General features: G+C 44.4%; 1 protein-coding gene across 2 annotated transcripts in view; it reads left to right on the forward strand.

Moving 5' to 3' along the window:
• The window catches only part of LOC124804743 (malate synthase-like), a 128,917-nt gene that overhangs the window by 62,170 nt on the left and 40,919 nt on the right, over positions 1–25,828 (forward strand). The window contains exons 3-7 of one of the 2 annotated variants that reach the window (XM_047265039.1): positions 662–877; positions 4,712–4,879; positions 21,786–21,972; positions 22,069–22,209; positions 22,307–22,466. In XM_047265039.1, coding sequence (XP_047120995.1) covers positions 662–877; positions 4,712–4,879; positions 21,786–21,972; positions 22,069–22,209; positions 22,307–22,466 — 872 coding nt within the window. The remainder of the gene's footprint in view (positions 1–661; positions 878–4,711; positions 4,880–21,785; positions 21,973–22,068; positions 22,210–22,306; positions 22,467–25,828) is intronic. The other variant, XM_047265040.1, reaches the window with a different exon arrangement.

Consider the following 25,828-nt stretch of genomic DNA (forward strand, 5'->3'; position numbering starts at 1 on the left):
CAGTGCATGTGTGTCACCAGCGGTCGGGTGAGTACTGGCTGTCCGCACCTCACTGCCGCTCCGTCCCAAGTCAACTAGCCCGACGCACGACGACTCGGAAACACTAGAAGCCGCTGCAAAGATGGTACTACCGTACGTTCTATCGATAAGCGTTGCTGCTGCCACTCACGGAGAGACAGGACGAGCAAACGTAGTGGCGCCAGTGAACACACTAAGAAAACGAGACGCCACTATCGCTATTACAAGATGCCAAGCTGTGAACGTCATGAACGCGAACCGTACACGGCTGAACTTCGTCTGCCAGAATTGTTCCAATGATGAGAGAGATTAAAAAGTTAGGCGTTCGTTTGCCCCATATGGAGTGTCGTTTCCCGGTACAGTTGGTGGCAAACGTTTATTAGAGCACCATCTATTTATTTCAGTATTCCTGGGCTAAAAACAAAATTTAAAAAACAATTAAAATTATACTGTTTCGACTTAAGGTATAAGCTTGTCAGAGGTATAAAATAAAAATTTGAAATTTGATTTTATTACAGTTATTTTAAAAAATCCGCTTAAGGTTTCTGTTTGGCGCAACTTTACCCTACATTTAAACAAAGCGTTAGTTTTTGGTAGAGATAATTAAAGTGTATTAAAGCGCACATGTATATTCGTGTTGCAGCTCTACCGGCGGCGGGCGCAGAGTAAGTGCGAGTTTGCCGACGGCCGGCGGCTCCCAGCATTCCGCCACGGGGACATCAGTGCCGCGTCCGGCGACTGGAGGGTAGCGCCGGTGCCCAGCAGGCTGACGAACCGTCACGTCGACCTGGGCGATGTCAGCCCTGCAGACATCGACCACTTCAGGGCCGCTCTGAAAGCCGACGTACAGGGCATCCAGGTTTGTAACACTGCCACTCACGCAATGTATTGTTTACTGCAAACCTACCATTATTGGTGTTGTAATGTACTATCAGAAAGAGAGACCTACGCTGACGTGACAAGTTATGGAATAGTGATATACACATATACAGATGGCGATAGTATAGCGTACGCAAGGTATAAAAGGGCAGTGCATTGGCGGAAATGTCATTCTCACTCAGATGATCCTTGTGAAAAGGTTTCCGACGTGGTTATGGTCGCACTGCGGACATTAACACTTTGAACACGGAATAGTCGTTGGAGCTGAACGCATGGGCCATACCATTCCAGAAATATTTTGGGAATTCAATATTCCGACGTCCAGTGTCTAGAGTGTGCCGAGAATAACAAATTTCAGGCGTTACCTGTCACCACGGACAACGCAGTGGCCGACGAAAATCACTTAACGGCCGAGTTGCAGCGACATTTCGGTAGAGTTCTCAGTGCTAACTAACAAGCAACACTGTGTGAAATAGCCGCAGAAATCATTGTGGAACGTACGACGAACGTATCTGCTAGGACAGTGCGACGAATTGTGGCTTTAATGGGATGTGACAGCAGACGACCGACGCGAGGACTTGTGACAATGTCGATTGGACCCTAGACGACTGGAAAACTTTGGCCTGGTCAGATGAGTCCCGATTTCAGTTGGGAAGAGCCAGTGATACCGTTCGAGTGTGGCGCAGAACCCACGAAGTCATGGACAGAAGTTGTCAACAAGGAAGTGTGCAAGCTGCTGGTGGTTCCATAATTGCCTGGGCTGTGTCCTCTGGTCCACTGAACCTTACATTGACTGATTTGTCTATAGAGGGAAGTCAGGGTTTTAGCCTAACCCCGATCATATGCAATCTGTCCACTGAGCAAGTAGAAACGAAGGAGAAATTTGTAAAGGGAATTAAAGTTGAGGCAGAAGAAATAAAAATTTCGAGGTTAGCCGATGAGATTGAAAAACAGTATAGAGATATCTGGATGTGTCCCTGGATCGAAGCGGGAATTTCTTTTCCCACGTCGACCAGTTTGGCGGCGATTATTAGCAGTACGAATGCATTCTCTCATGGCGATATCCATAAATCAAATATACTCGGCTTTGAAGCCTCGACAAATGCTTAACAGCCTACTATCTTTCGGCAGAGTTGCGTTCTGTAATCGTGAAGTGATTGATTGTCGTGTGGATACAGCTGCCATACTTATGTAGCCACGGCGTCGCCAGTGACGTCAGTGATGCTCAGTCCCTCACCATGTATGGTAATGTATTGGCCGCGCGACCGTGGCGCCCGCTTCAACTCCCCGATCACAGAATCCCCGGTCGTGCTAAGCTACAATCCACAGTCCTTACTGAGGTTTCTCTTCGATATTTTGATCTCTATTCCTTCGTTTATTACGCTATCCCAGAACTGTTTGTTCCGTTTACTAGCAGAAATCTCGTCGAACGGAACTCGGTGTCCGTTTTCCATTGCATGTTCCGCTACAGCTGACTTTTTGGTATAGTGTTGGCGGAAATGCTTTTCATGTTCTCTGCAGCGCTGTTCAACAGTGCGACCAGTCGGGCCGACATAAAACTGCGCACACCCACACGGTATTTTGAATATTCCAGGTGTTCTGAGGCCTACATCGCCTTTCACAGCCTTCATTTTTTGCCTGTGTTGCTGGGGGCCTGAAGACAGTGGACAACACCAACCGAAAACGGCCAATGGCGGTCGAGTAGGGCAAATCCAAGAAATACTAGCATAATAGCCAAAAACTGTTAATAAGTGAGAAATAATGTAGCACGTTTGAGCTGGCTGCTCAATATGTGTTATTGCACACCGCAAAGCTTCGTCATAAAATTTTAATTTCCACCCTGTGAAAATCAAGCTACGAACAAGAAGCTCTGGATGGTATCAGTCCTTCTCTACATATTCCCTCTGCGTTTATAGGCGCTAGATGGCTTGGTGGAGACCTTGGGTTGTAGAAATCTACATTTTGGCTCGTCGTCATTCTGGAAATGCATGCCTCGCAGTGGTTTCTTTATCAGGCCGAGAGAGAGGACCAAGTCACTGGATGCCTTCTCGGGAGAATTACGCGGGACGTAGAATAATTTGATGGTCGAAACAAGGAGCCTGTATAGTTGTGACTTGCGCTGTCGTGGAGTAAACAAATTGCCCTGGATAGCTTCCCGCAACTCGTCGTCTTGACAGCCAGCTGTGATCTCGTCAGCTGATTTTTTTTTTTAGTACGGTCCGGTGCTGGTTTGACCTTCACGACCATAGTGTGTTAGCACCACACCATGAAAATCCCAAGAAAGAAAAAAACACTCAACACCATCTTGGATGATGAAGCAGCGATAACCGCACAAGGGAGCAATATGCGCCACCTGGTCAGACGCCAGCTAGAAGCTATCGAAAGTGGGAAAGTGAAACGAGGCGCCACGGATCATATTAGGACTGCGGGAAGGTGCATCAGAACAAACAAAAATTAACTACGTAACTACTGTGAAGAGCCAAGGAAACTGGTACACCTGCCTAACATCGTGTAGGGCTCCCGTGAGCACGCAGAAGTGGCGCAACACGACGTGGCATGAAGTCGACTAATGTCTGAGGTAGTGCTGGAGGGAACTGACACCACGAATCCTGCAGGGCTGTCCACAAATCCGTAAGAGTACGAGCGGGTGGAGATCTCTTCTGAACAGCACATTGCTAGGGATCCCACAGATGGTCATTAATGTCCAAGTCTGGGGAGTTTGATGGCCAGCAGATGTGTTTAAACTGAGGAGAGTGTTCCTGGAGCTATTCTGTAGAAATTCTGGACGTGTGTGGTGTCGTATTGTCCTCCTGGAATTGACCAAGTCCGTCGGAATGCATAGTGGACGTGAATGGATGCATGTGATCAGACAGGATGCTTACGTACGTGTCACGTGCACGTATCAGAGATCCCATATCACTCCAACTGCACACGCCCCGCACCATTACAGAGCCTCCACCAGCTTGAACAGTCCTCTTCTGACATGCAGGGTCCACGGATTCGTGAGGTTGTCTCCATAACCTTACACGTCCGTCCGCTCGATACAATTTGAAACGAGACTCTTCCGACCAGGCAACATGTTTCAAGTCATCAACAGTCCAATGTCAGGGTCGACGGGCACAGGTGAGGCGTAAAGTGCTGTGTCGTGCAGTCATCAAGGATACACTAGTGGTCTTTATCACTAAAAGCCCATATCGATGATATTTCGTTGAATGGTTCGCAAGCAGACAGTTGCTGATGGCCAGCATTGAAATCTGCAGCAATTTTCGGAAGGACTGTACTTCTGTCACGTTGAATGATTCTCTTCCGTCGTCGTTTATCCCGTTCTTGCACGATCTTTTTCCGGCCGCAGTTACGTCGGAGATTTGATGTTTTACCGGATTCCTTATATTCACGGTACACTCGTGAAATGGTCGCACGGGAGAATCCACTATTCGTCGCTATCTCGGAGATGCGGCGTCCCATCGCTCGTGCGCTGACTATAACACTAAGTTCAAACACTCTTAAATCTTGATAACCTGCCATTGTAGCAGCAGTAACCGATCTAACAACTGCGCCAGACACTTGCCTTATATAGACGTTGTCGATTGCAGTGCCGTATTCGGTCTGTTTACATATATCTATATTTGAATACGCATGCCTATACCAGTTTCTTTGGCGCTTCAGTATATTTAATTCAAGGTGATAATGAAGACGTTACGACTACCCTTGGTACTGTGAATAGCAGATAAGACAAGAGATTCCATAGTACGCACGGTAGTTAGCGTTGCTGGCGTGACAAGTGTGTATACTGACGGAGCGAGTGTGCCCGCAGGTGGACTTCGACGACGGGCACTGTCCCACGTGGGGCAACCAGCTGGCCGGCCTCTTGGCGGTGTACCGAGCCGTGCACGGTACGCTGGAGGGCGCACCTCCCATTACCGAGTGCCCCGTGCTGATGCTGCGGCCCAGGGCTTGGAACATGTCAGAGCGCAACCTGCTGGTGAGTATTCGCACGACGTGGTTCCTCAAGTCACATTCAAACGGTGCACGTCTTGTAATGCGTAGCATATACAGAATTTAAACGAGCATACCGAGCAAAAAATTAGCCATCCTCAGGAGACACCACGCTGAGACCGCATAACATCGCCTCCAGCCATAATAATGGCCTCAGTTCGGGGAGCAAGATAGTCCACAAGCTACTTCCGGTATGTGACACCCATCTGAAACCATTCATTGACGTTAAAGGATGTAAATAATGTAGAAATTATGCTCTCGCCTGACTAACATGCTTCTGAAAAAAGAAGAAAAAATGATAATTAAATCGAAACCCTTTGCTGCCGGCAGGTGTTGTTGATGTACATCAATGGGGACAGCTGAAAATGTGTGCCCCGAGCGGGACTCGAACCCGGGATCTCCTTCTTAGATGGCGGACGCTCTATCCATCGTTTTTTATCTCATTTTGTTCGTTTTTGTTCTTTGCATCTGCTCGGGGCGGACGTCATAAGACAGCCGTTTAAGTTCGTCGTTGATCCATTAAATCAATTTTTTTATTACAGAGGGCAGCTAACCCTCTGACTCCATCTGAGCCACCGACGGCAAAGAGAAGAGGTGACTGCAGGGACCCATCCCTTGCACGCTTCCCGTGAGGCCCACATTCCCAACAATCCACAACCTACACTCGTATTGTTCGTAATAGATTTTTGCCCATTCACTCATTACTCGCGCCAGACTAAGCTGACGAGTCACGTAAGAGTTCGGCCAAATTGCGCGCTTTGGCACAGAAGGAGGTCAATGGCCATGTAGCCTTTAACTATAGTAACTCTTAAAGGACTCGTCAGCTTAGTCTGACTCGAGTAGTAAGTGAATGGGCAAAAATCTATTAGGAACACTACGAATGTATGTTGTGGACTGTTGGGAATGTGGGTCTCACTGGACGCGTGCAAGGGATAAGTCCCTGCAGTCACCTCTTCTCTTTGCCGTCGGTGGCTCAGATGGAGTCAGAGGGTTAGCTGCCCTCTGTAATAAAAAAATTGATTTAATGGATCAACGACGAACTTAAACGGCTGTCTTATGACGTCCGCCCCGAGCAGATGCAAAGAACAAAAACGAACAAAATGAGATAAAAAACGATGGATAGAGCGTCCGCCATCTAAGAAGGAGATCCCGGGTTCGAGTCCCGCTCGGGGCACACATTTTCAGCTGTCCCCATTGACGTAGATCAACAACACCTGTCAGCAGCTAAGGGTTTCGATTTAATTATCATTTCATTCTAGAGAAGCTGCACGGTCATCAATGGTATCTGCTCTTTCGGCTCTTAAATACTGCTTTCTCCGCAAATTTTTTACATCTTACAGTTTACTTTTGCCAAAGAGCACAATGAGTTATAATTTTTATAATCTTTGTCTCTAATTGTCTATATAATTTTTAATTTCTGCTGCTTTTGTCTGTCTAGTCACAATACCCGACATCTGGCGTCACTAGATATTGAATACTAGAGCTGAGCAAACGAAACTCGCGTGCGAACTGGATCAAGTATTCCCGATGCGCCGTAGCGTTCGATACAGAATAGAGCCTGTTCGAACAATCACATGACATCTGACTCACGCTGCGCGAATGCAAGGTATAAGCAAGAAACTACGAATTAGCCACAACAAAAAGCTACGGCTCTGCTTAAAATCTGACAGTGTCGTGCAACTTGGAAGGAAATAGCATCGAATGTAATCACTGTACAAGCTGCTGTTGTATTTGAACAAATTCGCAATAATGGATCTCGTACAATGTCGGTATGTATAGATATGTAAACATTTATGCTGATTTTTAAGTAAAGGTAGCAGGCAAAAGCGAAGATGTTTTGTCCCAAAAAAATTATTTTACTGAACCTGATTTACAAAGTGGGCTGCTAAATAGCATTTCAGTACCTGTCTACATATTATAGTAATGGTTAAAACCGTTACCAGATACACTTTAGTAAATTGATTGTAACTGGCATTGCGAGAATAAATTAAGACAAGATCAGTCTTGGAGATAGCACTATCACACGTCACTAGATCGTGGGACGAGCGAAAGTGTCTTTATTTTTTAGTTGCCGTTTTAACATATGACCTGCACCCTATAAGGTATTTTAGTCAGTGTTTCAGAGCTATTTTGATTGTTACAATGCACTGTGCATTAACAACTTTAACACGGGGCTTGGAAATAGCACCAACAATAGTCACTGTATCATGGGCCAATCGAAAAATCGAACAGGACCTGAGATTCCCCTATCTGTGTCGTAAACTGTTCGAACATTTAGAGTCGTGCTCAAACACAGCACTACAGAATAGTCTTTCCAAGTGCTACTACAATGCACCATATATCAGCGCTGTTTATCTCCTCGGGATGCTTTGTATGAAAATGAACATAAAATACAATTGTGTTACTATTTATTCTTATGTGTCACTCCGGAGTGCTTCGAAATAAATCACCGAAGTCGGAATGAACATCATTTTTTATTCGTAAACAATTTGCACATGACGGGAATCATGAAAGGTCATAGAAACTGTTCAAAGTGACAATCACTGGTCTCATTGTGTACATTATTTCATAATCCTCTGCAGTCCTCTGCAGTCAGAATCATTTCCCCCATTACTTGCACACATTGTTTATGATAGGTTAGTAATTGCTTCTCTGCCAATGTTGTTCACTCTGTTGTCTTAAGTGAGCATTTCATGTATACGTTGACGGGTACTTACCGAAGAATCTTCTTCCATACAGTCCAATTCCATCTCCTAAAATTCCACTGTGCAAACAAATCTTCTTCGAAAACCTTGACCAGGACTCTGTGATTTGTGTGAACTAGTTTCTCGTAAGTCTGTTTACATGACGTTTTTACCTCAGTTACATTGACACCAGTTGCGAAACTTCGTAAATTATCCGGTCATTTGATACTTTTATAACTTATTTGACTCATTAACGCGTTTGACCTGTTGTTTGCTGCCACATGTTTCTGCACAGGACTATTTGTTTACTGAATTTCGGGACAACCTACTGCCGAGTTATACACTCCTGGAAATGGAAAAAAGAACACATTGACACCGGTGTGTCAGACCCACCATACTTGCTCCGGACACTGCGAGAGGGCTGTACAAGCAATGATCACACGCACGGCACAGCGGACACACCAGGAACCGCGGTGTTGGCCGTCGAATGGCGCTAGCTGCGCAGCATTTGTGCACCGCCGCCGTCAGTGTCAGCTAGTTTGCCGTGGCATACGGAGCTGCATCGCAGTCTTTAACACTGGTAGCATGCCGCGACAGCGTGGACGTGAACCGTATGTGCAGTTGACGGACTTTGAGCGAGGGTGTATAGTGGGCATGCGGGAGGCCGGGTGGACGTACCGCCGAATTGCTCAACACGTGGGGCGTGAGGTCTCCACAGTACATCGATGTTGTCGCCAGTGGTCGGCGGAAGGCGCACGTTCCCGTCGACCTGGGACCGGACCGCAGCGACGCACGGATGCACGCCAAGACCGTAGGATCCTACGCAGTGCCGTAGGGGACCGCACCGCCACTTCCCAGCAAATTAGGGACACTGTTGCTCCTGGGGTATCGGCGAGGACCATTCGCAACCGTCTCCATGAAGCTGGGCTACGGTCCCGCACACCGTTAGGCCGTCTTCCGCTCACGCCCCAACATCGTGCAGCCCGCCTCCAGTGGTGTCGCGACAGGCGTGAATGGAGGGACGAATGGAGACGTGTCGTCTTCAGCGATGAGAGTCGCTTCTGCCTTGGTGCCGATGATGGTCGTATGCGTGTTTGGCGCCGTGTAGGTGAGCGCCACAATCAGGACTGCATACGACCGAGGCACACAGGGCCAACACCCGGCATCATGGTGTGGGGGGCGATCTCCTACACTGGCCGTACACCACTGGTGAACGTCGAGGGGACACTGAATAGTGCACGGTACATCCAAACCGTCATCGAACCCATCGTTCTACCATTCCTAGACCGGCAAGGGAACTTGCTGTTCCAACAGGACAATGCACGTCCGCATGTATCCCGTGCCACCCAACGTGCTCTAGAAGGTGTAAGTCAACTACCCTGGCCAGCAAGATCTCCGGATCTGTCCCCCATTGAGCATGTCTGGGACTGGATGAAGCGTCGTCTCACGCGGTCTGCACGTCCAGCACGAACGCTGGTCCAACTGAGGCGCCAGGTGGAAATGGCATGGCAAGCCGTTCCACAGGACTACATCCAGCATCTCCACGATCGTCTCCATGGGAGAATAGCAGCCTGCATTGCTGCGAAAGGTGGATATACACTGTACTAGTGCCGACATTGTGCATGCTCTGTTGCCTGTGTCTATGTGCCTGTGGTTCTGTCAGTGTGATCATGTGATGTATCTGACCCCAGGAATGTGTCAATAAAGTTTCCCGTTCCTGGGACAATGAATTCACGGTGTTCTTATTTCAATTTCCAGGAGTGTACATATCGCTGTAAAAACTTTTATAACCACACTCCTGTGCGACAGTAGAGATGTTGTTGTCGTTGTGGTCTTCAGTCCAAGGACTGGTTTGATGCAGCTCTCCATGCTACTCTATACTGTGGAAGCCTCTTCATCTCCGAATAACTACTGCAACCTACACCCTTTTGAATCTGCTTAGCGTATTCATCTCTTGGTGACCCTCTACGATTTTTACTCTCCATACTTCCCTCCAATACTAAATTCGTGATCCTTTGATGCCTCAGAACGTGTGCCACCAACCGACCCCTTCTTCCGGTCAAGTTGTGCCACAAATTCCTCTTCTCTCCAATTCTATTCAGTATCTCCTCATTTTCAAAAGTTTGTATTCTCTTCTTGTCTAAAGTCTGCATCCTCCATGTTTCACTTCCATCCATGGCTACATTCCATACAAATACTTTCAAGATAGACTTACTGACACTGAAATCTACACTCTGCTTCAGAAACGCTTTCTTTGTCATCGCCAGTCTACATTTTATATCCTCTCTACTTCGACCATCATCAGTTATTGTGCTGCCAAAACAGCAGAACTCATCTACTACTTTAAGTGTCTCATTTCTAATCTAATTCCCTCAGCGCCACCTGATTTAGTTCGACTATATTCCATTATCCTCGTTTTGCTTTTGTTGATTTTCATCTTACATCCTCCTTTCAAGACAATGTCCATTCCGCTCAACATCTCTTCCCAGTCGTTTACTATCTCTAAAAAAAATACTATGTCATCGGCAAACCTCAAGGTTTTTATTCTTCTCCTTGGATTTTAATTCCTACTCCAAATTTTTCGTTTGTTTCTTTTACTGCTTTCTCAATATACAGATTGAATAAAATCGGGGATAGACTACAAGAACTGTCTTAAAAATGACTCAATTAATATAATGACGAAAAGAGATCTTGAAATAAAACATTTTATGATTAACACTTTTGAGTTCATGAAAAGAACTCTACGTCTATCTAAAGTCCATCCCAAGTACATGCACATGCACACTACTCACATTTTCACTTTGGTTAGGTATTGCACTTTCTCATTCTGTTCGGTTGCCATAATGAAAACTACGCTAATTCTTATGGGACAATACCAATCATTGAATAAATTCTTCGCGTCCCCATTCAGACTTGTTCATTCGACGATCCGATTTCCCAGACTCATTTGCTACGAGCCTTTCTGCATGCTCCAAAAGCTCATCCTGTTCCTCAGCTAATGGGGTATCCCACGTCACTTGTTGATCTTGGGTCCAGCAGAGATGGGTAAGGGTAAGGATCGATACACAGTAGTGGAACCGATATCTGTACCATGACAACTTCTCTCTGTACATTCGTTCTGCATTCTGCCGCTCCACACTTTAAATGCATGTCAGAAACTTCCTTAATGAGTATTGGTTCACCTTTGAAACCAATCATGACTGTAAACAGAGGAAAACACTACTGCGAACGTGCGGTAGCGTTCTCGCTTCCCACGCCCGTGTTCCCGGGTTCGAATCCCGGCGGGGTCAGAGATTTTCTCTGCCTCGTGATGGCTGGGTGTTGTGTGATGTCCTTAGGTTAGTTAGGTTTAAGTAGTTCTAAGTTCTAGGGGACTGATGACCATAGATGTTAAGTCCCATAGTGCTCAGAGCCATTTGAACCATTTGAACTACTGCGAACACGTCAGAGACGACTGAATGTTAATCATCAAGTTAGTACCGCCAGGGCCGATTCGCCAGGTTGTTGTCCGTTGTGAAATACAAAATAGTAAAGCTGTCCTCAATCCGAATGTTGGTTTGAACATCGGTTTGCTTTACTAGACATGGTCCTACTGCACATGGCATGCCCAGGCCTGCCTCCAACTATAGGCGACCTTCAGTTAATCATGAACACCGAACAATAGCAACTTGGCATTTTTCACATTAACAATTCATTGCCGTAGGTAATGAAGCGGTAAGTTGTAGATGACACAGTAGGTCTGACCCAGGACCAAATCCCTCCTTTGAATTTACAGGCTGGTACTTTAGCGCTGAACCACTGGACCCTGCAGTTTGTAAGTACGTGCGCCACAAACCGCCTGGAATATCCATTTTCTGCCAGTCGAAACTCATATTGTATCACCATCAGCTGCTACGGAAATTCTCACGTTTCGATTCATGTTTCGACTATCACAAATTGTCACCAAGGCAGGAGGTCTTCAGTGGTTATTTGTGATAATCTTAACTGGTCGCAATAGTAAATGTTTTTAACAGCAGCTGATTTCATGAAATGTGATTTTCACTGGGCTATGATCTGTAGACCATCAGCTGCAGAAAACACACCAGCAGAAACGGAAAGTGTCACACCTTGAAGTATAAATCCGATATTTATTAAATTTTGTAGAAGTATTCACCACATACCTGGTATTAAATGGTTGAAATTTCATTCATTTCAGAACTTACGTCTGTTACAAACATCAGTATGAGTTGTGAACCCAACGGATATGAATATACTCTTGTATTCATAATGGCATAGAACCAAACAGCATTCGTATGTCATCTTGAGGAATTTAAGCGATGTCTGTAACACACGCTCCTGCTCCGAGTCTGGTATAAAGGTATGAGTTTTCTCATCGCATTTCCGATGTCCTCTATGGGTGACAAGTCGGAACCAGACAGGTCAGTCAAGAACTCGTACATTCCTGAAGGCGATTGTGGTGTGAATTTCAGTGTGGTATCTTGCCATTTCTTGCTGGAATTTGCTTTTTGGTGCAGGGTCATAAAGTATATGCCAGTACGACTCTCCGTTTCTGCCATATAGCAACGAATGGTGGGTGTTGGTGAGTCTAGGGTTGTAGAGGAACCTGTTCTGAGTACCTTGTCAGTGGCTTTTCATGCGACGGTCCTTAGTTTTCAAAAAAAAAAATCGATGTGCGCGTAACCTATATCTGTAACGTTAATCACACACTGACGGAAAATAAAATCGCAACACCAAGAGGAGTTGTGCGACATAAAGGAGGTTGATAGACGTGTTTCTGCTTCTGGAAAATGATTTCTATTCAAACTTCGCGACAGTCACATAAGACTGGCGATAGTAGCGCCACTGTCAGGATGCAAATGAGGTTTTCTTTAAATATACACTCTAACGGTCATGAGGATTACTACTTTGAGGTTCGACACGGTAAGCTGGTGTTAGTCAAGAACGTATTTAAAAAATGGTTCAAATGGCTCTGAGCACTATGGGACTCAACTGCTGAGGTCATTAGTCCCCTAGAACTTAGAACTAGTTAAACCTAACTAACCTAAGGACATCACAAACATCCATGCCCGAGGCAGGATTCGAACCTGCGACCGTAGCGGTCTTGCGGTTCCAGACTGCAGCGCCTTTAACCGCACGGCCACTTCGGCCGGCGAACGTATTTAAGGCGACAAAGACGCCATTATCAACACCTCAGTTTCAACGACGCCGTGTGATAGGACTATGCTAAGCTGGATGTTCCCTCTGTGATACTGCAGAAGGACTTGGCAAGAATGTATCCACTGTACGTGACTGCCGGCAGCGGTAGCCACGAGATTGTACGGTCGCAAGAAGGCCTGGCTCTGGACGGCCACGTGGCACTACCAAGAGGAAAGTCCATCGTGTTTGGCTTATGGCTCTGACGCATCGTACTGCATCTGCAGCAGCAATCTGAGAAGCAGCTGCCACTACAGTGAGACAACGAATTGCTACAAATCGGTTACTTCAAGGACAGCTCCGAATCAGACGCCCTGTATCGTGCATTCCACTGACCCCAAACGACCGCCATCTATGACTTCAGTTGTGTCAAGTGAGAGCTTATTGGAGGGCAGGGTGGAGGTCTGTTGTGTTTTCTGATGAAAGCTGGTTTTGCCTCTGTGCCAGCGATAGCCGTGTTTTGGTTAAAACGAAGCTAGACACACTGGACCTATGCGTGGAGTTACAGACTGGGAAGCGACTTCGTATGACAGCAGGAGCACCCTCGTGGTTATCCGACGCACCCTGAGTGCAAATTTGTCCTTCAGTCTGGTGATTCGACCTGTTGTGCTGTCATCCATGGACAGCATTCTAAGAGATGTTTTCCAACAGGATAACGCTCGCCCATACTCCGCTGTTGTAACCGAGCGAGCTGTACAGAGTGTCGGCGTGTTGCCTCGGCTCCTCGTTCACTAGATCCGCCTCCAAGTGAGAGCGTATATGAAACGTCAGCGGATGACAGTTCCAGCGTCATCCACAACCAGCATAAACCATCCCTGTATTGACCGATCAAGTGCAATAGGCATGGAACTGCGTCCCACAAATAAACATCCGGCACTTGCACAATACAAAGTACGCACATCTGAATGCTTGCATTCAACATGCTGTCGGCTGCACGGGTTATTAATGTACCAGGATTTCACGTTTGCAATTGTTTATCTCACGCTTACATTAACCTGTGATCTCGAACTGTTAATCACTTAAATATGTTACCTAGACAAATGTATTCCCGAAAGTTCATTACTGTACATGAATGGTTTTTTTGTATTGTGATTTCTTTTCAGTGTATTTCGACCAAGCGAAAGTATCGCAGCGGCTAAGGTTTCTGGCTACCACGTTGGCGGTACAAATTCAAATTCTCCCCAAGTATCTTTCTTTTCAATTTCATGTTACAAAATGTCATTCAATAGTATATGTCAGGCTTTAGTGAGTTCACCCTTCGATTGCTTATCACACTTCTGCACTTCTGATAGATCTTTTTTAATCTGTTTTTTCTGTAGAAAAGCTTGCTTCTTCCACTTCTGTGTTCTTTTGGCACACACTGCATTGAAGATGCGTTGCGAACAACAGATGCTGGCAACAAACGCCATCTGGCGGTTAACACAGCCTGGAAACTCCGTCAGGTCCTCGAGGGAGGCAAGGTCACGTCTAGGAAACGCAGGAAGCAAAGGTTGCCTGTATACGTGGGATTTTAACTGGGAACCACAAACCCTACACACATTTGAAGAAAGTTTGCTGTAATTATGGAATGATTAAGGAAATTACTACGTCTAAAATGACTGTTTCTTGAATATATTCTGTTTAGTAAGAGCTTGGTCAGCATTACACACAGTTGGTAAAAGATATCGCCTTAGTTCTTTCACAGCCCAATCGAGGAAACGTTGTCCATAATGCAATGTCCATAAAGCGTTAGTTTACTTTCAGTTCTTGACTGAGATACACAAGAACAACCATAAGTGCAGTTTACTCGTCGCGTTTTCAGACTGTGTTACTCTGCAGCCACCCCAAGGGTCCGAAAGTGAGTTATACCGCGGAGTCTAAATATGAGGAAATAAAATCATTTGTACAAAAGTGGGTAACATGCTATAAATTGGTTAAAAACGTGGATGGTTTTGAAGACCGTGACTCAATCGGCAAAGAGGCTCCAAAAGTGTGAAAAAATGAGTATTAACCTCTTTTCGGGAAACCCATTTTCAACATTACGTCAAGGGCAAGATACCCTCACTTTGAAACAGCGGTCAACGCAAATTCGACACTTTTGGAGGTCTCTTCCACGTGAACATGCGGAAAGCTTAGTTTCAAACATGCATCGGAGATGCCTAGGAATTATCGACACTGCGCTTGAGTGGACGTAGTATTATTAATTGTAACTGTGGTTCTCTTTTGTTGATGTATTATGTATGTATGTGTTTTGGTTTGTTGTCAAATAAATTTTTCTACTGGCCACTATTTTACTTAGCAGATTGTAATTTAGCTTGACGTATATTATTTGAAGGGCTTATTTCAAAACTGGTACAAGTCCATTACCTCCACTTTTCTGTCTATATTGCTTCTGAAATTAATGAGCCAAACATACAGAAAGAAAGGTTCAACTGCAGGTTTTTCAGCGCTCATTTAACTTTAGGACTCTGTATCTCAATATGAACAAAAATGGACTTGTACCACTATTGAGATAAGCCCTTCACTTAATGATATTCTCTTCGATGAAATTGAGTAAAAGTACACGGGATAGGATCTGAAGTCGCACGGCCATCGTGATAACCGCGAACCGTAGTCGCTGCGCTATGCTCGCGTGGCTGAATGGTGCTTAGCGTTATGGGTGTAGGAAATAAGCACACAGCTTCAACACTGATTTTCTCGGAAACTACTGCCCGTAGCATGAAAAGCCGCTAGCCAGGTACTTAGGACAGGGATGGATCTCGAAAGTCGATGCTTCTTTTGACCTTCCAACAGACTGTCTATAGACAAGTTAGCGTCAATCTGATCACCATAAGTAACCTTCAAAGTGGCGTCTGTAACGGAGGTGTATTCCAAACAGAGCTGGCACAGAGTTTCTTTTGGCGAGAAATCAGAGCATCGCAGATGTTTATAGGCGCTTGCAAATTGTCTACAGAGACCTGGCAATGAAAAACCGACGTCTCTGTTGGTAGTGGTGACACACTCGTCCACCAGTTGAGGTGTGTGTATTGTGTATTGAGCCGGGGACCTAGAAACGACGGAGAGACTTCGTCCCGCCGTAGTGTCAAGACCCCACAAAGGTCACAGCACTCCACCCGCCCCACACCGAAGCCCGGGTTATTATATTGTGCGGTTCGGTACCCAGTAGACCCCCCCTCCCCCTGGGAACGTCTCATGCCAGACGAGTGTAACCCCAAATGTTTGCATGGTAGAGTAATTATGGTGTACGCATACGTGGAGACAGTGTTTGGGCAGCAATAGCCGACATACTGTAACTGAGGCGAAATAAGAGGAACCAGCCCGCATTCGCCGAGGCAGATGGAAAACCACCTTAAAAACCATTGACAGGCTGGCTGGCACACTGGACCTCCACACTAATCCACCGGGCGGATTCGTGCCGTACCTTCAGCTGGTAAAGTCACGGCAATGGTCTTCTGGCACTCTAAAGGGATTATTTTGTTTGATGTCCTCCTTCATGGTGCCACGATCAACTATGAAGTGAATTGTGCTACCCCTAGGAAACTGAATAAAGGGTTTCAGTGTGTTCGTCACCACAAAAATGCAAACGAATTTCTCCTTCTCCAATGCAACGGAAGACTTCACATAAGTCTTGCCACCCGAGAGGAGCTCACAAAGCTTGATTGAACTGTTCTTCCTCATCCACCATAGAGCCCGGATCTCGCAGCTTCCGACTTCCTTGTTTGGCCGGCCGGTGTGGCCGAGCGGTTCTAGGCACTTCAGTCTGGAATCGCGCGATCGCTACGGTCGCAGGTTCGAATACTGCATCTGGCATGGATGTGTGTGATGTCCTTAGGTTAGTTAGGTTTAAGTAGTTCTAAGTTCTATGGGACTGATATCCTCAGATGTTAAGTCCCATAGTGCTCAGAACCATTTGAACCACTTGAACCTTCTGTTTGGCCCAATGAAGGATGCACTCCGCAGGAAGCAGTTCTTGGATGATGGCAGGTTATTGATGCTGCAAGGCGTTGGCTCCGACGTCGACCAGCAGAGTGACACCACGTGGGCACAAGGGCCCTCCCAGTGAGGTGGCCTAAGCCCGTGGCATTGGGCGGAGATTATTTTGAAAAATAGGGCTTCGTAGCCAAGAGAGTGGGAATACTATGGTGTATTGGAATTCTGAATAGAATCGACCTGGTTTCAGAAAAAAGTGTTGCGCTACTTACTGAACCCCCTCGTAGAAGCGAGACTCATCGCTGGACATCACAAAATTGTACGTACAATCCTCTTTGACTCTGAACCTACATCACGCACGTCTCTGTTGTCTGCTGTAGGACGTCTAGAGTAAATATTATATGACAACTCGAGATTTCATCCTATCTTTCAGTAATGTCTTTTCGACTGTTCGTAGTAACACCCAGCGTGTTGCCTCTGCTCGCGCCACAGACAGGTCTAGGGTCTTGTCGTGACGTACTCCTTCTGGAAGGGTCCATGCCTATTTCTCTTGTCATACTATTGTCCCGAACCCAATTCGTTACCACTGGTTCTCTAATCATTACTCTGCAGTCAAATGTCTGTGTGATGTGTCGTAGTCCCATGTCCCTCACGCCAATGTTTCGACTTTTCTCGAAGTCTAAAAGATGTCGATCAGCTGCACGTGCCCATCCGACGGGGATGCTGTGTTGCGATATCCACCTCGAAAGCTGCTGTTGCTTTAGACACGCCCCAACAGCTATGATAATCTCTACATGAAGAAATACCTTTCTCCGTGTCGAGAATACCGAAAATCAGTTCGCAAGAATGAAATTTTAATTAACATATCCCACGTGCATATATACTGGAGCATCAGTTCGGCAGTGTTAGCTGAAGGTTATCGTGCTGTAATACACTCTGAGGAAAAAAAAAAAAATTCCGACTCACCACAAAGAAATTACCTGAATGGAACGGAAATCGATAGACGTGACGAACATGTACAGATAAACAAATGATTACAACTTCATAAAAATTGGGTCATTCATTCACGAAAAAGAGCTTCACAAATTGAGCAAGTCAATAACGCGTTGGTCCACCTCTGGCAAGTATGCAAGCAGATATTCGGCTTGGAACTAATTGAAAGTTGTTGTATATCCTGCTAAGGGATATGGTGCGAAATTCTGTGCAGAGATGGCTGAAGGGCCCTGCCCATAATGCTCCAAATGTCCTCAATGGGGCAGACATCCGGCGACCTTGTTGGCGAAGTTAGGTGTCGGCAACCACAAAGACAAGCAGTTGAAACTCTCGTCGTGGGCAGGCGGGTATTATCTTGCTGAAATGTAAGCCCGCTGTGCTGTAAGGGTGCCGCGGATGACAAACCAAAGGACTTCTGCTATGAAAAGAAGTGTCACCCCAGACCACCACTCCTGGTTTCCTGGCAGTTTGGTATCCCACCGCTGTCCGGGGCGTCTCAAGACACTCCTTCGGCCTAAAATCTCCTTGTCTAGAATTGTTTTCAGTGATGGGTCCCCCTGGCCAGTGAATTTCAACTGCTTCCTTCTTGCTTGACAAACGCCACCTTAGCTCGCCAGGTCGACGGATCTTTACCCGAGAACATTTGGAGCATTATTTCCAGGGTCCTCTAATCAGTTTCGGGGATTTTGACGATCAAATGCACCAGTTGGACAGAATTTTACACGATATCCTCTGGAGAACATCCAACAGCTCCGTCAATCAATTTCAATCCGAATAAAAGCCTTCTCAAGGGCCAGAAACGGACCAACGCGCTATTGAGTTGCTCAGCTTGAGAAGCTATTTCTCTTGACTAAAACATCCAATTTTTCTGAAATTGTAATTTGTTTGTCTGTACATGTCCAGCAGAGCCTATTTCTGTTTCATCCGTGTATTTCTTAATGGGACTTCGTTTTTTTAAGCCTTACATGTATATTTTTTTCAGGAATGTACGAGGGAAATCTCAAAAGTAAGGTCTCCCATTTTTTATAAGTACATAGACCTGTTTATTTCTACAGTGGTTTACATCAGTTTACAGCTTGAACATTTAGCTATTATTTGACATAACCACCATTTCTGTCGATGCATTTTTGTAGACACTGTGGCAGTTTTTGTATGCCCATGTCATACCAGCTCGCCGCCATGCTGTTCAGAAAGTTATGAACCTCTTCTTTCACTTCGTCGTCGGAGCTGAATTTCTGGGACCACAATTAACACTGAGAGGTACTGTGAGACTCTGAAAAAACTCAAACGGGCAATTCAGAATCAGAGAAGAGGAATGTTGAGCAAGGGCGTACACATTCTCCATGACGACGCTCGCCCACACATCGCTCGGCAAACCGTTGCTCTCCTGCAACACTTTCAGTGGAACATAATCACCCACTCACCCTATAGTCCTGACTTGGCGCCCAGTGACTATGACCTGTAACCTAGGTTAAAAGAACATTTGGCCGGAAAACGATTCAGCTCCGACGACGAGGTGAAAGAACAGGTTTATAGCTTTCTGAACAGCATGGCGGCGAGCTGGTATGACATGGGCATACAAAAGCTGCCACAGCGTCTACAAAAATACATCGACAGAAATGGTGATTATGTCGAAAAGTAGATAAATGTTCAAGCTGTAAACTGATGTAAACCATTGTAGAAATAAACCGGTCAACGTACATATAAAGGAGACCTTACTTTTGGGATTACCCTTGCATTTCAGAGCGTGCCTAGCAAAGCCACATATATCATCCTTGTCTACCAACAGATCAGAACTGATTTTTTTTTTATAATCGCAACTTATAGCAGTAATAAAGCCTTTTCCATATCACATAATAGAGATAAAAAATTATTTCCGACTAGTATCTACAAGAAGTTGGACACCACATAGCGAAAATATTTCAAAGTCCTTAATTTAGCATCTTCTAACGTCTGTATAATATTGATATTAAATTATTATAGTGCAGTGTCTGAGACACTACGTTGACGATCGACAGCCGCATTCAACGGAGAATGAACTCGAAAACTGTGATTAGTGTTCCGTATCAACTGTAGAATGTTTCAGAACAAATGAATTTTTGTGCCATACCGGTACTCAAAACCGGATTTCCCGCTTATCGCGAGCGGCCGCTTTAACGACTTTGGCTATCCACGTATATTTCCATTTGTCCTGGTGTCTACTGTCCCTTGTGCTTGCATTATTGATTCTCGCACAGGATGAGACATCATTTTCGCTTCTCGGCTAGCTGTCGCGTAAAATAATGCCTTGCAGTGTCTGATACACTGCATTGACGATCAACAGGGAGTAGAGACCAGTACAAATGGAGATGAAGGCCGCTTCTGGAAACGTGCTCGGATAGCCGAATTGGTTTAACTGACCGCTCGCGACAAGCGGGAAATAGTGTTCGATTCTCAGCCCGACACGAATTTTCATTTGTTCTGAAGTTTTCTACAGCATTATGCGGAACCATATTCGTAGTTTGGGAGTTCATTCTTAGATTAGATTAATTATTCATTCCGTAGACCCATAAAAGAGGGAATCCTCCTGGGTGTCGAACATGTCAGATAAACACATTACAAAAACGTAATTAGAAAAACTTGAGTTTCATTAATTTTTATGACCCTCAGTCAATAAACAGTAAAATTATGTACATGAATTAAATTTAAACTTCTAATATTCACAGGTTTAATACTTACATCTGCTTTCATTAAATCCATCACTCAGGCATTTGCTAGTTTCTTGGCTAATACAACCAAGTATTGTCAAAAATTAAAGTAAATTATTCACTTCAGTGATCCTCAGTTAAGAACAGTCAGATTATGTACAAGATTTAAAATTAAACTTCCACTATTTACAGACTTAAGACTTACATCTGCTTTCCATAGATCCATCATTCACACAGTAGGTAGTTACCTGGCTGTTGCAACCAAGTAATGTCAAAAATTAAAGTATAATAAATTTTCATTTAAATGGTCTACTGCACGTGTTGAGAAACTCATGGATGGAATAGAAGGAGTTGGCCACCAATAATTCTTTTAAATTATGTTTAAATTGTCTTGTCTGAAACTAAACTCTTAATGGTTGCTGGTAACTTATTGAAAATATGCGTTGCTGAATACTGGACTCCTTTCTGGGCAAGAGTCAGTGATTTTAAATCTTTATGTATATTGTTCTTATTCCTAGTATTGATACTGTGTACTAAGCAGTTAGTTGGAAAAAGAGATGTATTATTTACAACAAACTTCATTAAGGAATAAATATACTGAGAAGCTGTGGTTAATATGCCCAATTCTTTGAATAGGTTTCGACATGATGTTCCTGGATTCACACTACTCATTACTCTTATTATACGCTTCTGTACTCTAAAAATTTTTTGTCTGTTTGTGGATTTACCCCAAAATATGATATCATATTACATAATGGAGTGAAAATAAGCAAAATATGCCAGTTTTTTATATTTATATCTCCTATGTCTGACATCATTCGCATTGCAAACACAGACTTGTTTAGACGCTTTAGCAGTTAGTTAGTATGTTGCTTCCAACTGAATTTATTACCAAGTTGTAATCCCAAGAATTTTACACTCTCAACTTCTCCTATTTCCATGTCATCGTATTTTATGCACACACCAGAAGGAAATCTCTTGGAAGTTCTGAACTGCATATAGTGGGTCTTTTCAAAGTTTAATGACAGTGAATTGACGTCAAAGGTTTGCGTCACCCTATAAAAATGCAATATATCTGGTTGAAATATATACTTCATGTTACTTATTCCATTGTGTGTTGTCTGTTATCACAAATCATCTGCGAATAGTAGCACTTGAAATTGCTTAAGACGTACAAAGTAGAGTTAGGTGGGTGATCCGCAAAATAATGTGAAAGACCTCAAGATGGTAATTATGGAGTGAAACCGTTCATATTGTAAACCACTTGTGAAACCGAAGCTGCAAGTAAACTCTGATTAATACTCTAAAGTTTTCAGAAACTCTATGGAAATATGGGAAGTCTAATAAAAATATTATTGGTCTGAACTGCGTCTATGTGTGTAAGATCGCGGGAAACAGTAATGTAGTTTACTTATTTTAAAAACAGGTAGATGGCAAAGAGGTGCCGGGAGCTGTTTTCGATTTCGCTCTCTTGATGTTTCACTGCGGACACATCCTCGCTGCGAATCGGAGTGGACCATTCTTCTATCTGTCAAAAGTTGAAGGCGCTTTCGAAGCACGGCTCTGGAATGAAATATTTGTATGGGCCCAGGATGCTCTGCGAATACCACGAGGTAAGTTACAAAAATTTGAAAGCATGAATTTTAAGTTTTAACTCATATTGCTTATATTGCTAGAAATTATTGTGTGTTGTCTGCACCATTTTGCAGGTACCATTAAAGCATGTGTCTTAATAGAAAATATTCTGTCGTCTTTTGAGATGGAAGAAATACTTTATGAGTTGAGAGAGCACTCTCTAGGGCTGAATTGCGGAATATGGGACTACGCTGCTTCAATTATAGCGCAATTCGGTGAGTACTCATTTCATAGTGTGCTTTCTCGTATTCAAACGGAATCGTAAAATGATTGGTTTGAAGTAACGGCGTTTAAAACACCGAAATGCTTTAGGTGATCGCAAGGAGTTCGTGCTGCCTGACCGTAACAAGTATGTGAACATGGAGAAACACTTCCTGGTGTCCTACATGCGACTCGTGGTGCAGACCTGTCACAGAAGAGGTGCACACGCCACGGGAGGCATGGCGGCGTTCGTAGTTGAAGGCGACGGCAGGTACGCCAAAGCGTAGGTGTACAAATTGTCCTTCCAGCTTGCCTGTCCCTGTCTCCGCTGCAACCATTAAAGCAGCTCAGCCTGCCGCTTGCATTATCAATCGAGCGTGACCAGGTGCGTACACGTTTGCTTAGCTAGTTTTACTGCAGCTCGGCAGCAAAATGAACACACCAAATTAAGAGGACATTGAGGAGAAATTAAGAATTTCGGTATATACGAGGTGCGACAATAAAGTAATGAGACTGGTGTGAAAAAAATGTTGCTTACCGTTTTAGTCAAGTTTAGTGTTGTCTCCTTCAAAGTAGTTCCCTTCTGATTGCACACACTTTTTCCAGAGCTTCTGCCATTGATGGTAACATTTCTGGAATTCATCTTCTGTCATATCCTCCAAGACCCTCGTCACAGCTTTTTGGACATCTTGTGTTGTTTGAAAATGGTGTCCCTTGACCGCCGTTTTGACTCTTGGAAATAGAAAAAAGTCGCACGGAGCGATATCTGGTGAATAAGGTGGCTGTGGTAGTACTGAAATTTGTACTGAGGCCGGCCGTTGTGGCCGAACGGTTCTAGGCGCTTCATTCTGGAACCGCGCGACCGCTACGGTCGCAGGTTCGAATCCTGCCTCGGGCATGGATGTGTGTGATGTCCTTAGGTTAGTTAGGTTTAAGTAGTTCTAAGTTCTAGGCGACTGATGACCTCAGATGTTAAGTCCCATAGTGCTCAGAGCCATTTGAACCATTTTTTGTTTTGAGGTTAAAAATTGCTGTACTGACAGATCAGTATGGGATGGCGCATTATCGTGATGCAGAATCCAATTGTCAGCAATGTTGGCACGGACGCGAAGAACTCTTTTTACGAAGTCTTTCTAAAATTTATTTGTAGTAATATTGGTTAACTGTTTGTCCAGGAGGCACCCACTCTTTATGAACAATTCCCTTGGAATCAAAGAAGCACACAAGCATGCATTTCTCTTTTGACTTTGACAAGCGAGCTTTTTTTGGTCTAGGTGATCCCTTTGAGCACCATTGCGAGCTTTGTCGTTTTCTCTGGATCGTACTGAAAAAACCAACTTTCATCACCAGTGGTAACACGGTTCAACAATTCTGGATTGATTTCCGTTTGCACTAATAGATCGGTTGCCACATTTTTCCGTGTTTCTCGCTGCTGTGGTGTGAAATTTTTGGGGACCATTTTTGCACAAATATTTATATACCAAGATTTTCAGTTATTATTAGACGAACTGTTTCTCGATTTATGTTCAGTTCTTCTGAAATCATTTTCGCGGATAATCTTCGATCAGATCGTACGAGTTCATGCACCCTGGCCAAATCGACATCCGTCCGTGAGGTTGATGGTCGTCCACTGCGGTCTTCATCTTCATCATTCGTTCTACCTTCACGAAACATTTTATGCCAACGAAAAACTTGACTCTTGACATAACCTCCGCTCCAAAATCCTTCTGAAGCTTACCATAAGTTGTCGTCGCTTTTTCAAACAATTTAATGCAAAAAGAATTGGCATACCGTTGCGCAGTATTATGCGGTTCCATTTCCGTGACGAGAGACACAAACACGTATTAACTTATTACAGCACAACTCACGATTGAGCAGTTGCATCGATGTGCTGCTTGGTCTAGAAGCAGCTTATAGACCTAGGTCAAAGATATTGTGCCTACACAAGCCTGCAGGGTTGCCACATCTTGCAAAGAAAATAAGTCTCATTACTTTATTGTAGCACCTCGTATACCAGTCACTAAACATAGCCCAAGTCCAGCAGGGGAAAAGTTATCTCGTATTCTTGAGGCAGCTTCAAATAATTTGATGGGTGTCTCACAATGGAAAATGCATAAAATGCTACTAAATACTCATTCGGGAACATCTGGTATAAAAATTTCGAAAGAGAAACTCAGTAGCTGACAACTGTGTGGAAATGTCTGGTGAGGACTTGAGGCCATTTAACAGTATACAGGCTTTCTAAATTTGGGGCAAACATGATTGAAAGAGGAGAAAAATATGGATCAGTGGACATTATAAACTACATTCTGGTGGTACGCAATGTAGTACAAAGAAATCTTAGTATGAAAGAAAAGCTTCTTCTTTTTAGATTAACATAATAAGAATAACGAACTTCGTGTTTGCTAAAATGCTTTTGGAGAATTTAGAATGAACTATTTTGGCCACTTAGATTCAATTCAACGAGTTCGCAATTCACATCCTGGAAAAAGCAATGAAATTGTTATAACTGGGGTCATATTTGGCTGGACTTTAGTCGGCTTTGCGGTATAATAGACATCCTCAGGTTCTTAGATGCAAAGGATCCCGACTTTCAGAAATGATTCTGCTTGATACAGAAAACGTGTATTAGTGGCGACCTGACGATGGTTCGAACTGAGAATAGCCAGTATTAGCCGAAAGAGGATGAGGTTGCAGAAAAAACCGGTCATATCGGTATGAGTAAATAAGTCTGTAATACACCGAAAAGGACAAATAAAATCCACCATTTTCTGGCGTACAGTGCCCCAAAATGAATATATATTGCATTGAGACTCTTCTTGAGATACTCAGGTAAAAGAAATTTCGTCGACTTCCAAACCCTACTCATAACACTACAATGTAAGCGTACAAAATAAACGCAGGATAGCAGGATAGCAGCGCGGGAAGACGGGCATGCAATCAAGACTCCTTTAGCCTGTTAGTGTTGGGCACAACTCGGCTTCGCTGGGAGTAATACAGTCTGGCCATTGTGCTGACAACGTGAGGCGGTTTGCCTGTCTCGCTAACAGGCAAGCATTGGCAGGTTAAAAGTGGAACATGTATTGTACACCTCTACGCCAAAGCGATCACACGAAGCTACTCACTGTTTATAGCTCAGTACAGTAACAAGATGTGAAAAGGCTGCGGCTCCCCCATGAACGAATCGTAAAGCTGAACAATATACAGTGTTATGTTGAAAATAAAACAGTCACGGCTGCAAAGTTATTTTTATTTAAAAACGACGCTTTTCGCTGTGGTTAGGCATCATCAGATTATCTATAAGGAAAAACCAGACTAATTAAATAACTATCCTAAAAGGAAACCAGTGAAGACTTACAAATACCTCTCAAACACCTGGAGACCGTGTTCCGCAAGAATGGGTATGGCAACCGCCAAATCCAAAGGGCCTTCCGACAACAGAAGTGCAGCAAAAGCCGAGATGAAGAACAACCCGAAGAAGGGAACCAAGCTCTGGCCTTTCTGCCGTTTGCTGGCAACGTGTCGTCAAAAATAGGGAGACTGTTAAGGCGGCACAAGATTGACACAGTCTTCCGACCACCAGCAAAGATTCGTGACCTACTAGGAACGGCAAAAGGTGACGTAGGCCTTAAG

The sequence above is a fragment of the Schistocerca piceifrons genome, chromosome 7, assembly GCF_021461385.2.
Source record: "Schistocerca piceifrons isolate TAMUIC-IGC-003096 chromosome 7, iqSchPice1.1, whole genome shotgun sequence".
Classification (NCBI taxonomy): Eukaryota; Metazoa; Arthropoda; class Insecta; order Orthoptera; family Acrididae; genus Schistocerca; species Schistocerca piceifrons.